This window comes from Anabrus simplex, chromosome X, assembly GCF_040414725.1.
Source record: "Anabrus simplex isolate iqAnaSimp1 chromosome X, ASM4041472v1, whole genome shotgun sequence".
Lineage (NCBI taxonomy): Eukaryota > Metazoa > Arthropoda > Insecta > Orthoptera > Tettigoniidae > Anabrus > Anabrus simplex.
Genome location: NC_090279.1, coordinates 120,723,119 through 120,743,610, shown reverse-complemented (window position 1 = coordinate 120,743,610; position 20,492 = coordinate 120,723,119). Strand labels below are relative to the sequence as shown.

General features: G+C 39.3%; 1 protein-coding gene across 1 annotated transcript in view; it reads left to right on the top strand.

Moving 5' to 3' along the window:
* The first annotated feature begins 324 nt into the window (after window positions 1-324).
* LOC137503073 (uncharacterized) overlaps window positions 325-20,492 on the top strand; it is a 49,707-nt gene continuing 29,539 nt past the window's right edge. The window contains exons 1-3 of the mRNA XM_068230506.1: window positions 325-365; window positions 3,207-3,336; window positions 5,198-5,293. Coding sequence (XP_068086607.1) covers window positions 3,271-3,336; window positions 5,198-5,293 — 162 coding nt within the window. The 5' untranslated portion in view covers window positions 325-365; window positions 3,207-3,270. The remainder of the gene's footprint in view (window positions 366-3,206; window positions 3,337-5,197; window positions 5,294-20,492) is intronic.

The following is a 20,492-nucleotide window of genomic DNA, read 5'->3' as shown; positions in this document are numbered from 1 at the left end:
GTGATTTCTATCACTTTACACTGTGTCCACAACCTCTATCATATTGTCCGTAATGTTCATGTTCAATAATTTACCGTTGCGAAATGTATAGATCTCAATTGAGATTATTAGAAGTTAATACCGTACTAATCTTTCTCAGTTTTAGCATTCTACATATTTTTGATATTTAATGTTATTAAGTTTCTTAGATTTTATTTCTTATTAAGCATGAAAAATGAATAGACCCTACGCATATAACTAGCTTGCTTTTTAGAAAACTGCCAGCCTTCGCGTTGTGTGTACGGTAGTAGCAATATGTCGTATATCTAAATTTAGTGGAGTGGAGAATTTTCCTGAAGAGCTACGCAGGCGAACAGCTGCGGATGGTAGTTTCAAAAATAAATTGCAATGTGTAGTGTGTAATTTTAATTATTGTTATGCCGTGTTATTTACCTCTGTGTGCAATTTTATAGTGTCGCTGTGAATGTTGAGTTGTTCTTTACACTGTATGCTGCGACATATGGTAGTAGCGTTTGAAATCTTGAGAGGTTACAAGTAACTATTCTCAGGTTTCCATTTAGGATTCTGTGTCTTGTTATATCAATGTTGTTATGGAGATTCTTCTGTATCACATCATTACCTCACAGCAGCTGTATTCGGTATTTATTCGTGATGATTTATGTAACGCTGATTTATAGGTGTGTAAAAGACTTCCTGGGACGAGTGGTGGAGAGTTTGCATGGGGCCGAATCCTAGGATCACCAGCTCTGAAAAACGTTTCTGTGGTTTGCCCATTTTATAATAAATTCACCTGCCGCTGCATACCTAATCTCGTCCCTTTCCCTTGAAGTTGTTGGTGCAATATTAAACTGCTTGCAGGAATGAAAGAACAATCTTCAGGAATAAATTCTGGATGTAGAAACTGTAAAAGGTTGTTACTTGAAAGTAAAACCAATAATATATTAATAGAATAACCTGTGATGGAGAGAACAAGTAAACACGGCACACTTCAGTATTGTTGAAATATATGTGGAAATATACAAAATACAGTAGAATTGAGCATAGTTTGCCAAATAGATATGTGTTTACATAGAAATCTGTTCCCTGGCAATGTGTAAGAATCGACTCAATTAGCCACAGGTACGAAGCTTGTATTAACTGTAGGAGAAATTGTAGCATTCATTGTTAGTGCAGTATGTTTACATTTACAGTAAAATATCACAAAGTGACTAACGAACACTGCTATTGGGTGAAATGAATTCTCTGAGGCACTGCTTGAGGTACTCAACATAGACAAGTTTTGTACCGCCTGGGGAACAATAAAAATTGCTAAATATTTAAACCAATTGTTTTACATGGAACTCCCTTCAAGGGGCGCTCTGGTAAGCACCACTAGGTTGGGTCATTAGACATGGCATGCACAGAAAAATAAAGGAAGGACACTTAAGTCAAGGTTGGTGGCATTGTTCGATGAAATGAGCTGATAGAAGTATTGTATAAATTTATGTCTTCATCTCAACAGAATTTTCTTCATTTTCCATTAGGGTCTTCTGGGTTGAAATGTGAATCAAGTACCTCCTCAGTTTTTCTCTCTCCAACACTCTCTTTCTTAAATATTTTTTCTACTTTTACTCCACTCTTCTCTGTACTCTCCTTACCGTATCCATTCCCCCCTTTCTGGGCATTCTCCAATGCCTTTCTCCTATGACTTTCTCTATAAATACTTACTTTGGATCTCTGTCCTCTTCCATTCTCATCATGTGTCCATTACCATTTCAGCTTATGGGTCTCCATCTTGCCTTTCATTCAGGGAATCCAATTCCCTCCCTGATTTCTATGTTTCTGACTTTATCTTTTCATGCATTCCCTATTATTTCTCTAATGAATTTCATCTTGGCCTCTTGCATTCTGCTTTCATCATGTTTTATTGTTATCCATGTGCCTGATGCATATGTCAAAATTGGTGTGTAATACATTGTGTGCAACATTTTCTTGCATTCCTTTGGGACGTCCCACTTACAGACTATATATCTCACACATTGGTAAAACTCATTGGCTTGTTAAATTCACTTTCTAATTTCTTAATTTATTTTCCCATCTTCTGCAATTATTCTCCCCGAATACTTGAAGCTTTCCACAACTTCTAATGGTCTTCCATTTACTTTAATATTCCCAATTCCTTCTCTATTACCTCACGTCACCACTACTATCATACCCTGTTCATTACTTATTTTCATTCCATATTCCTCTATCTCCTGATTCCATACAGTACCTTGTTCTTGTGCTTCCATTTCACCTTCTCCACATATTACTGTGTTATCTGCAAAGAGTTAGGCCTTAGTCTCCTTGGTTTCCCATTTTTTGTTGTATACTTTTGTGGATTTCATTCATGACTGCAATGAAGATTGGAGGGGATAAAACACATCCTTTTTGAAGTCCTGTTTCTACTTTGAACCAATTTGTTTGTCCTATCGTAGTATTCATACTACCTATGCACTTTTTGTTCATGGCTTCTAGGTTCTTCTCCTCTTCCTGCTTTTATCTTTTTTTATCAATGCATCCGAGATCACTTGCCATGGTACACTGACATATGCCTTCTGAATATCGATAAATGTAATCACTGAATCCTGCGTAAATTCCCATCTGTCCTCCATCACATTCTTTAGGTTCAACGGATTAAAAAACTTAAAAATTATGTTTGCACTGAGTATGGAGTATGACACCATATGTAAGTGAAGCAGATAATAACTGGTGCCAAGAAAAACAGAGTTGAAGCCTTTGAAAGGCTGTGTTTTCAGAAGAACTTGAAGATCATATTGACAGAACATGTCTCAAATAAAGAGACACTGAATCAGCTTGATGAGAGGAGAATGGTTTGAGATAGCTATTAATACGATATAAGGAGGCATGTAATACTAGGGGTCCTTTCACTATGATCTTGATATTGACAGATGTATTAAATCATATTTCCTATGAAAGTGATCAATGTTATAGAAGTCATGTAAAACTGGGGTCCTTAGCTTTCATCGAAGTATCGGTCATAGAAAACTTGAGGTCCTATAGGTATGATCACAATATCAACAGTCATGTAAAATTTTGAGATTTTCAGTATGATCATCATATTGATGGTCATTTAAAATTACAAGCTTGTTGCTTAGTCTGTTGACAAACAACATAAGTAGCAATGACAGCAATAAGGTAATATATTTTTCTGGTTTATGTTTCAGTGTAAGGTCATTGGAAGAAATCAACAATCCCAGTACCTTCCAACTACTTCAGCTGTAGTGTAAAATGGATCCGGAAATAAAGATCAAAGAGGAACCAGCCTGGCTTGAAGAAACAACAACTGCATCACCTGTAAGTCTCATTCCAGATAACGTTATAGAGTGTAGAAATTAACCCTTAATAGCTGAATAAGTTTGGCAGGAGCATAATTTTCTATGTGCTTCCTCAATATTAACACCAGAAGTCACCAATTGCTGCATGAATATTTATGCGTAGTGTGACTCTTTTTGTTTCCTTGTCTAGGAATACACCACAATGCACTACACAAAGCTGCCAGCTCTTAGGAAGTTAAGATTGGGGTTGGATAAGTCTGTACTCTTTACTGTCAATATCAAAATTATTTTGGATTAGGGGTTGCACCTCTTCTATTTTTGATCTAATATCTTCCAACACTACTGCACCACCATTAGTACCACATGTTAAAATTATTTACTTCTATCATAATTAGTGTAGAAGAAGTTCAATCACAAATATTTTGTTCGTGTTTTTGAGACTGGATACTCCAGTCTGCTAAACAAAAAGTCAACACAGGTGTGATTATTCTGTGTTACCCTCAGATCCACAATGTGCTGCAAATGTGTGTATTAAGGAAAGAGCAAATTTGCCCATGGCATATGAGGAATAAAATAGCTCAAAATCTGAATGTACATTCTCTCAAAAGTATTTTACATAGACGTTGAATTAATTTAGAAGGGCAGAATAGTGCTTAGCGCATTTTATTCTTGAATTGCGGGTCAGATTTTATGTTATATAGAGAACCATGTGTATAGGCTCTAGAATGCACAATTTCTGAGAATAATTTCTTTAATGTGTTCCTTCTTTGTGGTCTCTAACACTTTAAGGACTTAAGGCACATTAAACAAAAAAAATTCTTCCCTCTTTTTCATTATTTCCCTCCCTTTTTTGTGCATCCTTTTCATTGATTCCTTAGTTCAGCTACTGTTCTCTTCTATATTGAATGGGTTAAGTCGGTATATTCTAGAACTTAGTAAGTTAACTTATATTAGAACAAAAGCTTTGGATCATAGCCCCTCCCCCCCCCCCCGCTCCCCTCCTCGTTTAGTGCCGACAAGCTTTTATGAATCCAAGTGAGTATTTAAATGTCTCGTAGTAGATCATTAAAGATCTTTTGTAACTGCAGATGTACACTCCAACACTGCTGACTCTCCACTGACAGTGTCCTCATCCCCACAGTTCTTCACAGAACACTAGATAACATGCTTGTAGTAGTAAAATATTTCATTTCTGGTTGCTTTGACTTTGGGCTACATCACATGTTTTGCTGGTATATCACTGTGGTAAGCCTGCTTCTTTCATGTTTATTTTTTTATTTTACACTTGGAAGCATTGAAATATGTTGTTTGAAACAGAACTGTCTTAGTGTTTTATGTAGCCCCTGTGATCTCAGCAAAACCAGAATAGAGAATGTGATTCCATTCTTTCAAGTTATTTTAATCTGTTTATAAACAAACTCTATGCTGAGTACAAAAAATTCTTTAAAACAGTTGTAACACTTCTGATTGGTTCAAACAACTTTAAAGATTCAATTGATATGATTGTACATATGAAAACAGTTCATACAATTTAGTGTTTGTGCCTATGAATGCTTCCTTCCAAATTCTGTGTGAGATGGCCCCAATTCCATCCGTGGTAGTATATCTTCTGATATGGCTAGAAAATGTTTCCCATTTTATATTTTGTTTTCAGTCCCATCCTTTCTCTGACATAAGGACTGAGCAAGAATAGTAAGACCATTCTCAGTACAGCCTTTGGTTATAACAATCCTCTTCTGGTAGAAATCTTCCTTAAACATTTGTGAAATTCTGAAAGTAACTGTAATACTGGAAATTAATGAATTAACATGCTCATTTGCTGGTGACTATATGTGTAGATGTGTGTTGTGAGCATACCTAATATATCTTATTTTCCGCAGGAAAATATTGAACATGTATCGGAAGTGATAGTTCTGAAAGAAGAAGTTAAATCAGAGTTAACAGAGCCAGGGTCGATGCAGGAAAACTCTCTTGAGGTAATGTTTATAATTTGATAAGCCTTCGTCAGGTAAAGGAAATGGTTAGAAAATGGCTCTGGAGATACCAGAGTTTGATCCTTCATTTCAGTGCACATGATTGATAGCCCTACAGAAAATTTACTTTTTCATTGGATTGACTGTTTACTTTCCTAATTTTCATTTTTCCTTCAAGTTGTTCCACAATCTTGCGTTATGAATTAGGAAACAATTATTATTATTATTATTATTATTATTATTATTATTATTACCGCGTTTTGGTGGATTAGCAGAGGTGAAAGAAGGTGTGGGGGTGAACAGGTCTCAAAATACGAAATTAAAGTTAAGACAAAATTTAACAAAGTTATATTTTCTTTTCAAGATTAAGAAAAAAAAAACAAATAGAACAGGTACTTAGTAGCCGAAACACAATTTGAAAATGTACAATTACAGTGATTACAGGATTTGGGCTCCGAGAGCCAGACACACAATTCTTGAGCTATAAGCCGAACCTTACGATATACAGAATTCAACAAAGGGGCAGAAGACCCCAATCATGCCCTGGAGCACTTGCTCCCAATTAAATAGTAACGCCTCCTTGAGGCACGCATAAACAAATTTTAAGAAAGAGCGACCCGCTCTTAAGTTCAAGGCTATCAAAGGCCACACCAAATTCCACCTTCAAGTTGTCCTCCAAGGACACATACTCAGGGGTAAAAATACCCAACCTACTGAGGCCTATTCAGAGAAGAAACAGAAATATTACATGGCCTTTAGAATACCAACTTGAGCGGAGGCGTTCTTGCACTCCTAATATACTTTATATAAAACCTGCTTGGCCCTAGGCCGTTACTGCAAGGGCTAATCCCATACTAAAGAGGTGACTTATATAAGAAGAGAATTTACATTACGTTAAGGAAGAAACGGTCGAGAAAATAAGTTCAACTCAATGCAATATGAATGGGAGCTCGAGAGGGTTGAGCACTCTCTATCCCAGTTTGTAGTTTACAAAGATAGGATTGACACTAAGTGTCTTTACAGATTAGAGGAAAGTTACATGGTGAAAGGCTTCGGACCTGCCCCGAGAGTTAAACTGCTGAGCTAGCAAGAAAAGAATTTATTAAACGGCCATTACCTTGTGGTTGAACTGCTGCCCGAAGAAAGAGGCGCTTCCCGCCCCCTGCTACGTACTTTACACACTGATAGGTGTTACTGAAGTGGCCCGGAGACCCGAAAATCAGCAGTTTATAAACCCTCGCGGAAAGTTCGAGGCGTTTCAGGAATGAGAACACCCTCCCACAAGAATTTTATTGGCTAGGGTTAAGCAACATATCCAAGTTGAAGAAGATACACCTGATTGGTCATAAATTAATTAAAGAAATTCGGGATTGGCTAATTTCAAACCTGGCGGAACAAAAGGATTAACATTGCCAACACAAACAATGACTGAAGGAAATTTAACAAAGACCAAACTTATGAACACAAAATTTCTCCAAAAACATAGTTCTTTCACTTCGCACTAGGTTGCATAATTGTAATTCTTTGGTAGTGCCATCAGGAAGAGAATGTCCACACTTCTTACTACAGGCAAAACAAAAATACATCGAAAACGACCCAGTTCAGATACTTCAAAATTTACAAGTAGTGACATCTTCTGAGAAACTTGAAAATTAACACATTAGATAAAGTTCAGACTTCCTCCAGTAGAGGAGTTTCAACTGGCGCAAAGTTTGAATTAGCGGCGTGGAGGTGTACCGCCCGGTACAGACCTCCCCCCCAAAAGTTCCTCCAAGGGGTGACACAGAAGAACATAAACTTTTGTTTCAAAATAAGGTCCAAGTTATGATGTTGATATAGAAGTTAATTGCCGGAGCATTTATAAAAATTTTCTAAATTTGGTTTGATTCGGTTTCAGAATTCTTTATAGTAACTTTAGATGTAAAGTCTTTATGCTTGTAGAGGTTGAATTCAGAAGGGAACTTTTAGTTTTTAAAGTTGAGGAAATTTTTTTCTAAGTCCAGCAGATATTTCAGTTGGATTCAAAACTGTAGTAATTGTTGATATTAAATGTCCATGTAGCTGATTACGTATATCCAAGGTTGATTAAGTTAGACGGCCAGACCGGCCGCTGCAGCTTGTGTCCAGGGAAGGCCGCTCGGACCCCTCAAGTACCCTGAGATACCGCTCGCCCGCACTATGAGAGGAGTAGTGGAGTTGAAGCACACCTCGCCCGCGGCGAACATGCAGGTCGCGGGCCAGTTACAGGTTGTGCGCCGCACATCAGCCTTGGCCGGGAGAAGGACTCCGGCTCGCCGTACGCTGGTTGGCCTCATGGGCCCATACCCTACCTCAGTAGCGGCACGGCGCCGCGCTGCTGCGGGGGCACTGAAACATTAAAACTCGGCGGCAGAATTTTGTTTGACCAGAATGATTTTAGGGTACATTCATTGTGGGGGAACTGAGGGGCCAGCGGCGTAGAAATATTTATTTCACTTGAAAGCCACTGTGTGTTTGTTGGGCAGGAGACGGGAGCGTGGTAATGGCCGTGGTAAGGACAGGATGGCAGTTTAACTGGTCAGGGAAGGTTTACAATAAACGGTTACACACTAAGGAAACAGATTCCAAGGGCAGAAGGCCTTAAAAGTGAAACCCCTCAAACAAAAATATAACCTTCATATTTCTTTCAAAATTATATGAAGCAAGTTAACACAGAAATTACACCGGTTTCACCTGTGACAGGTGAACTCTAAATATCCTCTCGGTGGCTGGATTGCTTAGCAATAAGGTAACGGGAGTAAGGAAATCGAGAATAGTACACGGCCCATGAAATCTGGGGGCAAGCTTGCCCGCGGGAACGAAATTCTTGACCATCACCTGGTCCCCTACCTTCAAATTGGTGGGTCTCCGTCCACGATCATATCTTTCCCTAAACTTTTCATGAGACACTTTAAGATTGGCTTTAGCCTTCTTCCAAAGATCTTTAATATTATCTGGGTCTATTGTCTCGGGTAGAATGTCACTCAGAGACCAGAGGTTAGAGAGCGGCGTGTTGGGAACAAACTTGAACATCAACGAAGCTGGAGTACATTTATGAGATTCATGAACCGCCGAATTCAAAGCAAAAGCTAACCAATGCAGGGACGTATCCCACCTAGAATGATCTTCATGATGATAGGCAATAAGCGCGGACCTGAGATTACGATTAACCCGTTCAGCCAGAGATGGTTGAGGGTAATAAGCAGAAGTTGTCACATGAGAGATGAACAGGTCAAAGCAGAATTTACGAAATAGATTAGATGTAAAAGCCTTAGCATTATCAGACACAATATATTGACACGGACCAAAAGAAGCAAAGATTGAATTTAGACAAGTAATGGTGGACTGAGCGGTAGCCAGCTTAGTCGGAAACAACCAGGAAAATCTCGTAAAACCATCTACACATACAAAGATGAACTTGTTGGCATTTCCCTTTGACTGGGGGAAGGGTCCTACATAATCAATATACAGGTGTTCCATTGGGCGCGAAGCCTGATGAGAAGACAAAAGGCCTACCTTGGTGGACATGGTGGGTTTACTAAGCAAACAAGACTTACAAGCCTTTACTAGTTCACGGATTTCACCGTCCATACCTTTCCAGATGAACCTTTCTCGAGTTTTAAAGATTCCTAGATGCCCCCCTAATGGGGTCTCATGATAGTACTTGAAGATCATAGGTACAAGAACTGCTGGAATGACAACTTTCATCATCTTATCATGCCTCGAAGGGCAACATAAAACTCCATTCTTCAGTACATAAGGGACAACATGTTCCCCAGAAGAAAGGGTTTCCATTATCAAAGCCAGCGTCGGATCTTCACGTTGATATTTCTCAATGTCCCTAAAGAGCATGGGAGCATCTGTTAAGATGGCATTAACCTCAGAAAGTATGGAGTCGGGAGGTGATGAGCTATCGACCGGTTCATGGGTCTCGACGTCGTTGGAAAACATACGGCTGAGTCCGTCTGCGACGACATTTTCGGTACCTCTGATATGCCTAACGTTGAATTGGAAGGCAGAAATTCGGATGGCCCAACGGGCTATACGACCAGTACGACGCGGCCTACCTAAGACCCAGCTTAAGGCTTGATTATCCGTCTCCAGGTCGAATTTGACATGTTCCAGATAGAGACGGAACTTTTCTAAGGCAAATAAGAATGCCAAACCCTCGAGCTCATAAATGGAATACTTGGCTTCTTGAGCCGATAGAGTCCTAGATGCAAAGGCGATGGGTCGCCTCCCTAGTTCAGTCTCTTGAAGAAGGACTGCAGCTACCACCGACGACGACGCGTCGGTTTGGACTATGAATTTCTTCGAGAAATCAGGCATAGCAAGGACAGGGGCATTACAGAGAGCTAATTTAAGATCTTCAAAAGCGGCTTGTTGAGAAGGCCCCCACTTGAATTTAATGCCTTTCCTACGAAGAAGGTTCAAGGGCGCCGCTCTATTAGCGAAGTTTGGAATAAATTTCCTGAAGAAATTCACCATACCAATGAACCTGGCGATACCTTTGATATCCTTGGGAGGTTTAAAATCACGGATGGCCTGTGTTCTAGAATGATCGACTGCAACACCATCGGGCGACACAATATGCCCTAGGAATGACATGGAGGGCTTAGCGAAGGCAACCTTTGAGAACTTCACAGTTAACCCAGCCTTACGAAGGCGATTGAGAACTTCTCGCAGATGATCTAGATGTTCTTCGAAAGTCTCCGAAAATACGACGACATCATCAAGATAGTGATACAAGTACTCAAATTTGATGTCGGTGAAGACCCTATCTAGCAGTCTAGTGAGTACAGCTACTCCCGTGGGGAGCCCGAAAGGCACGCGGTTGTATTCATACAAATTCCAATCCGTGGCAAACGCTGTAAGGTGTTTAGACTCTTCGGCTAGGGGAATTTGATTGTAGGCCTGATTCAGGTCGAAGATGGTAAAGAACTTGGCCTTACGAAAAACAAGAATGAAGGTCAGGAAGGGGCACAGATTGTAACACCACCTTACGATTGAGAGCTCTATAATCAATGACAGGCCTGAAGCCCCCTTGGGGTTTCGGGACTAGGAAAATAGATGAAGAATACGCCGACTTAAAGGGCCTAATAATACCATCCTTCAACATTTGATCAATGATTCCTTTCAGAGCCTTCATTTTAGGTGGAGATAGCCTATAAGGTGGAAAACAGACAGGAACCGAATCCGTGACCTCAATTTTGTATTCGATCAGGTCAGTAACACCAAGAGTAGCGGAGAACACCTCTGGAAACGACTGACACAACTTACGAATACTATCAGCCTGCTCCTCAGGTAGATGTCTAAGGTCTAACAACATCTCATCCTGGGTAGGCGAAATAGAGGAACATGATACAGAATTACACTTTAACAAGGGGATTTTACAATTGGAAGCAAATTTGAACGTGCACGACTTACTCTGAAGGTCGAGCACTAGACCGGTGTGAGAAATGAAGTCAGCTCCCAATATAATGGGGCAAGACAAGTGCTTGGCCACAAACAATTTAATTTTCCAAGTAAATTTAAAAATGCGAATTTTGACACATAAGGAACCTAAAATTTCTAATGGAGAAGAATTAGCCAAAACATATTGAACAGACAATGAACAATAGTCAGGAAGTTTACAAATAGATTTCAATTTCGAATACCATTGAGCCGAAATAATTGAACAAACACTGCCTGAATCTAAAAGAGCTGTTACAGGTTCATTATTTAACTCAATTTTGAGAAAAGGTACGGGTGCGGGGGAGTCCGCCGCAATCCTAAGACATTCTTTGGGGCATTCAAAAGATGAATTTGAAGACTGAATTTTCCCTGAATTTTCGACCTGTTTACAAGGAGCTGAGCCTTGGGAAGCTGAATTAGTCGACTCAGCCAAAGCCGCTAGTCACTTATTATTAGTGACATTGGTGGAAGTTGCACTAGAAGTTGAGCAGGAGGGGTGCTATTCGAATTTGGGCAATTCTTAGCGATATGTGAGAAAGCTCCACATTTAAAACAACCTTTGTTTGCCATTGTGAATGTAGGTAGCGAGGAAGAATCTCCTAAGGGAGAGGTCAATAGGAAAACCGTTGGAGCTCAAACAATCTCTGCCCCATTGGACAACGAGTCTGAACGCCGTACCTCGTTGAATAATGTACGTTCTGTTTGCCCTACTAGATTTGACCAATGGACATTTATTGCGAAGATGGTCAGGCGACCCGCAAGCATAACATTTACGGGGTGTTACTGGTCGGCGAGCTGGAGGCCAAGGATTACTAAAAGAAGGAGGGGGTTCTTTCGCGACATGCAAGGAATCAGCGTATCTAACTCCTTCCACTGAGGCGGCCAATGCTTCATGTTCAGAGAAGGTTTGCGGGCACGCCGCGAAACACAAATATGACCTATAAGACGGTGAAATACCTTCCACAATAGCCTGTACAATCTGATCTTCAGGGAAGTGAAGAGCAAACACCCTAGTATAGAACTTAATATCTTGGATGAAATCTGCCAAGTTTTCATCCAACCGCTGTACACGATAATAGTACTTCTGAATAAGTGAGGACCTTGCCCTAGCCGGAATGAAGTTAGCTAGCAAGTGGGCGTGGAAGTCTTCAATAGAAGATTGTTCGGCAATGGCTCTTACTATTTTGTCTGAGAGAACACCAATTGCATAAGGATAAATTATCTGTAAAATTTGACATGGGGAAAGAGAAAAAACAAGAGCATGGTCCTGAAACTCAACTAAAAACCTTAAGAATGAAATTACTTCACTGGTGGTATTAACAGAAAACTTAGAGATCCCTCTGAGCAACATTGCTAATGGATGAGGCAAGCTGCTGAACCCAGGTGACATAGTAGGTAAAGGTTTAAGTGGCAAAGAAGTTAATTCAGAACGTACATTATTCAACGAGGTACGGTGTTCAGACTCGTTGTCCAATGGGGCAGAGATTGTTTGAGCTCCAACGGTTTTCCTATTGACCTCTCCCTTAGGAGATTCTTCCTCGCTACCTACATTCACCGTAGTGGGTTGATCAGTTTTAGGAGGAACTTCCCCAGTTAACAATTGGGTAACCTTACTGGACAGTTCAGAGAGATTTTCAAGAACCACACTAGCTTCCTTCCTCTGAACGTCATTCAACTTCAGAGACAACAGATAGTTAACTCTATTAGAAAAATGAAATAACCTGGCTTGATTGGGAGAAGGATCATTTTCTTCAAAAAAGGTAATGACAGATTCTAGCTCAGTAGTATTGTCAGTGATCGTGGAAAGAGAGTCGTCAATTTCTTTCTCTCCCAAAGTGGGGATGGAAATGGGCAAATCAAGGGACTCTCTAAGCTTATTTGTGTCTACCACAACCGTGCCTCCAGATTGCACATTTCTAATAGTTAATTCATAGATCAGCTCCTCCTTGCGCAAATAGTTAAGATGGAGAACATCGCGAGGGCCGGGCATGATGACAAACCAATTTTGAAAACAAACGGAAAAATCAAAAAATTCCAGCAACTGAGAAAATTGTTAGAGTTCGAATCAAAGCAATGTTTAGCCGTAAAAAGGGGCTAAATTGAGACCCATTCAACCACGCTCTGCTACCACTTGTTACCGCGTTTTGGTGGATTAGCAGAGGTGAAAGAAGGTGCGGGGGTGAACAGGTCTCAAAATACGAAATTAAAGTTAAGATAAAATTTAACAAAGTTATATTTTCTTTTCAAGATTAAGAAAAAAACAAATAGAACAGGTACTTAGTAGCCGAAACACAATTTGAAAATGTACAATTACAGTGATTACAGGATTTGGCCTCCGAGAGCCAGACACACAATTCTTGAGCTATAAGCTCAACCTTACGATATACAGAATTCAACAAAGGGGCAGAAGACCCCAATCATGCCCTGGAGCACTTGCTCCCAATTAAACAGTAACGCCTCCTTGAGGCACGCATAATCAAATTTTAAGAAAGAGCGACCCACTCTTTTAAGTTCAAGCCTATCAAAGGCCACACCAAATTCCACCTTCAAGTTGTCCTCCAAGGACACATACTCAGGGGTAAAAATACCCAACCTACTGAGGCCTATTCAGAGAAGAAACAGAAGTATTACATGGCCTCTAGAATACCAACTTGAGCGGAGGCGTTCTTGCACTCCTAATATACTTTATATAAAACCTACTTGGCCCTAGGCCGTTACTGCAAGGGCTAATCTCATACTAAAGAGGTGACTTATATGAGAATTTACATTACGTTAAGGAAGAAACGGTTGAGAAAATAAGTTCACCTCAATGCAATACGAATGGGAGCTCGAGAGGGTTAAGCACTCTCTATCCCAGTTTGTAGTTTACAAAGATAGGATTGACACTAAGTGTCTTTACAGATTAGAGGAAAGTTACATGGTGAAAGGCTTCGGACCTGCCCCGAGAGTTAAACTGCTGAGCTAGCAAGAAAAGAAGTTAATAAACGGCCATTACCTTGTGGTTGAACTGCTGCCCGAAGAAAGAGGCGCTTCCCGCCCCCTGCTACGTACTTTACACACTGATAGGTGTTACTGAAGTGGCCCGGAGACCCGAAAATCAGCAGTTTATAAACCCTCGCGGAAAGTTCGAGGCGTTTCAGGAATGAGAACACCCTCCCACAAGAATTTTATTGGTTAGGGTTAAGCAACATATCCAAGTTGAAGAAGATACACCTGATTGGTCATAAATTAATTAAAGAAATTCGGGATTGGCTAATTTCAAACCTGGCGGAACGAAAGGATTAACATTGCCAACACAAACAATGACTGAAGGAAATTTAACAAAGACCAAACTTATGAACACAAAATTTCTACAAAAACATAGTTCTTTCACTTCGCACTAGGGTGCATAATTGTAATTCTTCGGTAGTGCCATCTGGAAGAGAATGTCCACACTTCTTACTACAGGCAAAACAAAAAGTCATCGAAAACGACCCAGTTCAGATACTTCAAAATTTACAAGTAGTGACATCTTCTGAGAAACTTGAAAATTAACACATTAGATAAAGTTCAGACTTCCTCCAGTAGAGGAGTTTCAACTGGCGCAAAGTTTGAATTAGCGGCGTGGAGGTGTACCGCCCGGTACATTTATTATTATTATTATTATTATTATTATTATTATTATTATTATTATTATGATTATTATTATTATTCCAAAGACCACTGCTCTATATCATTTGGGAGCTGGTATCATTCCTACTAATACTTTTGAATTTGTAAATAGTTTTGTACACAAAGTAGTTATAAGATACATTGTTTTGTTACTGTTACAAGATATTTTACTAATTGCTTCCACATGATTCACCTTTGTTACCTTATTGATTATATTAATTATTGATTTCTGGATAATACAGTAATTTGTGATGCAAGTTGCATTTGATATGCTTGTTTGCTGTGAGCATTCACTTATGTACTACACAAATTGTAGCCATCTCGATGCAGGTGAAAAATATTGATGATTTATTGATGTTTGTTGTTTAAAGGGGCCTAACTTCGAGGTCATCGGCCCAGTGAAAAATATTCTTATTCTTCCTAATATGGTCTGTGGTGTTACTTGTCCATTGTGACTTACAATATTACTTACACATGCAATGGAATAAATGAGCCATTTGAGAGTTGTCTTGCCTTTCTGTTTCATACTTCGTAAGGGATAGTGTTTGTGAATAGGCCTTGTAAGTTACCTTAACATTCGTTACATGAATGAATTCTTCATTACCAGGATACACATTTGATCACTGTCATCGTCCACTTCATAGCATGCATGTCATCTTCTTTCAGTATGACTATGTTGCTATGGGGTATTTCATTACCCATTTATTGAGATATTCATGTCGCCATCTCTTCCAGGATTTCTGGGTTAGCTGCTGAAAATATAGCCTTGTGGGCATGGTTGTAATGAGAGGGGAAGTATTGTATAATCATGATCAGCGAGTGTAGTAATTGGCTCTTCTATAAGGAAAATGGGATGTAGTTAGTTAAGAAGTGTCAAAAGGGTCATCATTTAGCTTTGGTGAAAGGATGTGTTGTAAGAATGGTCCATTCTTTGTTGGTGAAGCGATAGGAATCCATCACTCATCTGAGGTAATATATCAGACTCTTGACAGCTGCTTCCCAGATTCCACCAAAGTGTGGTGCTGCAGATGGGATGAAATGTCATGTCATTCCCATGCCTGCAGTTGTTGGAAAAGTTGGTTTTCTGAGGGTTGTTTTTAAGAAAGGCCTTGATTTTTGTAGCTGCTCCAAAGAAGTTTGTGCCGTTTTTGCTGTAAATGTTCAGAGGTTGACCTCTATGAGAACTAAGTCGATAAAGTGCGGAGAGAATTGTTGTTGTGTTGAGATCAGTTATTATGTCTATGTAGACTGCCTTGGTAGCTAGGCAGTCTGGCCTTGTTCGATTTCACATGATTCTTTTTAGAATTGGGCCAGCATAATCTATGCTAGTTTTAAGGAATTGGTATGTTGGGCCTACAGGCACCATTTGTGTATTTTGCATTAATTTTTCTGAGGTATCTCCATTCAGCTTAGAACACTTGAGACGTGTATGAATGTGGCTTCTTTCCGCCCCCTGGGTGATGAGATCCTAAACTTGTCTCTCAGAGAGTTGAGTGCCAGGATGCAGTAGTCGAAGGTGTTCCGCCATCTTAATTATATTTGTGAGACAATGCAGAATTTCTAATGTTTCCACTCCACTGGTATTGGAGTATTGTGCAGTCTTCCACTGACAAGAAGATGGCCTTCTTAATCTGTGATTGGATTTATAGTATTTATATGAGTTGATAGTTTCCTACACAACATTAATGTAACATTTGTGTACAGGGTTCAAGTCTGATATGAACAGTGGACTTTAATTTCACTCCGTGGGTTGTTTACGACTATCTCAGATAATTATATCTTACAAATCTCATGACTGGTCCGTATTGAAATGTACATTAATTCAACAGTATTACAAAAGTTTATCGAAATCCATGTATTCAATACACATTTGGTTCTTAAAATGAAGATTTAAATCTTGTTATACTATGTTAAGAGGACATGTTTCACCCATTGCATGGGCATTATCAGCTGTGATCTCATGCTTAAGGTAAGTTAGGACTGAATTTATAAAAAATAGTAATTATTGATAGAATTGAATGAAATTTGGTTTGTTGTCTCCTAGTGGTGAAGTAAGGCCATATACCAATTTTCATGAAGATAGCAAGAGAACTTGATGAGAAATTAACACCTACAATTTAAAATTTTTAAAAATCGATAAGCATAAAAAATGCTCCAGCTGAACATTTACTTCAAATATCACATTGAAAACTGGTGTACAGGCACTTCAAGGTATGGAAACAATTTTAACAGGGAGAAAGTCTGCATCTGTAGTCCATGAATTTGAGGGAAAATGTGGTTTTTGTGTTTATGTTTTTCCTAAAATGATGCTAAAAACATACCCCCTTGAAGGCTACTACCTTTTAAAGTATCAACATTATAAAAAATTCCTCCTGTTAATATCAAGACAATACAGGTGTTACAACCCATGAAATTATCATGGAATTTGAAACCAAATTCGTTCAGCTGGAACATTTTAAATACCGAATAATGTATATATGAAAAGAAAAAAAAACATTTTCGTAAGTAAAAGCTAGTGGATGTGGACTCAACCGGACATTTAAATGTCACGCTAGCACTTCAAAAATGGCGGAACCCGGAAAATATCACCCGCAAATCATCCGCAATAGTCCGGTGTACAATAATAATGTGCACAAATTGAAAAATCGATCATTTTTACTTGTTCCACTAAAAACTCAGTCCCAGCCTCCCTTAAGGGATAAAAATTATTATCCTGATTATTCTAGTGAATGTGTTACATAGAGGAACGTGTGTTATAAAAATGAGGAAACTTTTTGTAAGTTCACAAACAACAATTTACACAATTAAGACACGTCTGAAAAATATTTGGTGAGAGGATGTGAGTTTGTGTTATAAGAGTGATCCATTCTTTGTTGGTGAAGCGATAAGAATCCATCACTCTTTTGAGGTGACATATCAGATCCTTGAAAGCTGCTTTGCAGATTCCACCAAGGTGTGGTGCTGCAGGAGGGATGAAATGCCATGTCAGTCCTATGCCTGCAGTTGTGTGAAGAGTTGGTTTTCTGAAGGTTGGTTTGCAGAAAGGCCTTGATTTCTTTAGCTGCTCCAAAGAAATTTGTGCCATCTCCTCTCCTCCGACACACCCCTTCCCTCAATACCACAAAGATACAATTACAAGAAGTGCAAGTGTCATACATTCTGATGCTGCAAAGGCAACTGGTTCACACCTGGAGAAAACAGTGCAAAGCCAGAGGGGTGTTTCCAGGTTTTCTCGGGAAATAAGAAAGGAAATCAGCAGTTACAATGTTTATTAAATAAATAATGTAGAAATAACGAGAAAATTGAGGAAAATTCTAACAATGATTAATATATTATATTTCAGCACTTGGCCTTGAGCTAGAAGTTGCCACAGGCTGTGCGAACAAGAACAAATAGGTAAGACTGTGTCTTACGATAGCTGTGAAATGAGATTACAATCTCCAAATAATTAATTTACGTTGAAGGCTGGTTAAGAAACCAGACCATATAAGTGGAATAATTATAAATACTTGAAAAGTAAAGCTATCAAAACAACAAGGTTAAAGATAGGAATTTTGAGTAAATTTACGGTGTAGCACAACAGTACTGAAATTGAGTCTTAACACACAAGTCTCCACCGGGGAGTAATAAGTTCAAAAAACGGGGACGTTTTGTCCAGTATCTTCATTATTCGTTTAGGAACTATAGTAAATGAGTTTGCAGACGAACCAGCCGACATTTGGGTAAAACATGTCCATAGACACAAATTAGGTAAAACTAGTCATTAAAAAATAATTCAATAGATACTGGTGCGAAGACCAAGCCTAAGCCAGTGTTATCATGTTCATATGAAAAGTACGAGGCCGACAAGGCCACGTCGGTGCAGCTGGCTGGCTAACATGCTTAGAGCAAACTAGACCTGAGCGATGAAGGCGAGGTAAACAACCTCGAGTTGACTGTAGCTAAGATGCACGCTGAAGAGAAGTTGCTATTACATATGCGTGCAGCGAATATGTTTCTCAAGAAGGTACAGCACAGTAACTGCTGCGGAACACCAGGCGGCGATTCCGGCCAAATCCGGAATGATAAGGCGAAGCATACAGGCAGGCATGTCACTTAAATAGCACAAAGGAAGATTCCAGATGCTACGCAACATAGTACTGGAAAACTAACAAAAGTAATTTACAAACTGTGCATGGAAATCTTAACAAAAAATAACCAAACATTAAGAAAAGGGGAACCCAGAAAGAATATCCTTAAAATTTACAATTAATAAATATAATAAATACTAAATGCAAATAATGAAAAGAATCAATAAAGGAACAAGAAAGCGCGGAAGGATACACTTTCGGTACCAATCAAGAGAAAAGTTGCCAGTGACGTAAGCAGTCATGTTAAGGTGCTGCAACCAATCAGAAACCAAGAAGGAATGACGTAGGGCAGCGCAAAGTGAAGGAAAATACGTGAACAGAGTTCGTTCAACCGGTAACATGAGTGCACGTCGAAGGAAACTTGTAAGCAATCAACGAAAAGTAGCCAGATAGAAAAAAGTAATTAAGGTAAGAACAGCATGTAACTTAAATTTAGAGAAATATGAAAGGTACCGAAAACAGCGAAAATTATCATCAAATGGCACGTTCATGATCGAATGAACCATACTGGGGGGAGGGCAAGAAAAGAAAAGAAAAAATATTATTTCGGGGCTTACAAACAAGATTACAAACTCGTCAAGAACTGTCAAAGAGATAGAAGGCATACTGACGTAATGGGTCTAACAAAGAATCCGTTACTAGTGCGGATCTTTACCACCCTAATTATTTTATCCTGTCCTGAAAAAACTTGAACAACTCTGCCTAATGGCCATACTAAGGGAGGACTTGGATCCCGCAAAAGAACCAAATCGCCTTCTTTGATGTTGGGTTGCTCAAATTTCCATTTACTCCTTACCTGAAGCTGCCCCAGGTATTCCAGGCGCCAGCGCTGCCAGAATCTATCACGAGCAGCCTCCACTTTCCTCCACAAAATTGGCAAAGATAAATCGAGTCTCTGGAGCAGCGCCGGAGGAGAGGAGACCATGGATTGTCCTATCAAAAAATGTGAAGGGGTAAGGGGAAGAAGATCTTGAGGGTCAAAGGGGTGAGTGGTCTAGAATTTATCACACCTTCAATCAAAACAAGTAACGAATTAAATTCTTCATAAGAAAGAAAAGATGAATTGAAAGTTCTCAATTCCAAGGCAGTTAGAAATTCTCGAGGCCTTAAAGGTTGATCTAGCACAAAAAATTTCCATCTGAGAACATAAGCCATAACTCTTACGAGCTTGTGAAAAGTGGAAAATTTGTGAAGCAATCGATAGGTCGTAATAGCCACATGCGCAGAAATTAAAGTTCTGCGAACTTCAATTTGCTCAACAGACTCTAAATTAGGATGGCTAGGCCATAGAGAGGTAGATTTGATAAGCTACATAGGACCGTGCCAATATAAAGCAAGGTTAGCTAAACGCTTAGGACTACAACCTCTAGAAATCACATCAGCAGGATTCTCGCGAGTGGGAACGTAACGCCAGGAATCCACTGAAGTTCGTTCCTGAATTTTAGCAACTCTGTGAGACGCGAAAGGCTACCAATGATATGAAGGCTTGGCAAGCCAAGACAAAATGATAGTCAAATCAGTCCAGAAGAATGTTTGAGAAATGGGGACCTTTATATTTTGTTGTATTTTATCAGACAGTTCTATGGCGAGTAGGGCTGCACGAAGTTCTAACCGAGGCAATGAAATGACCTTCAGAGGAGATACCTTGGATTTCGAAGATACAAGATTGAAAAAAAATGGTTCATTTCGAGAGACAAGATAAGCGCAGCACCCGTATGCTTTTTCAGAACTATCAGAAAACAAATGAGTTCCAAAATATCAGCGGGGGGATGTTTAATGAGAACTCTAGGTATGAGAATATTAGAAAGTTCATGAAGGCTGTCTCTATATTTGATCCATTTTTGAAGAAAACTAGAGGACACAATGTCATCCCAAATAGTTTTCAATGTCCACAACTCCTGCATAAATAGTTTAGCCAAGACAATAATGGGAGCTAAATATTGCAAAGG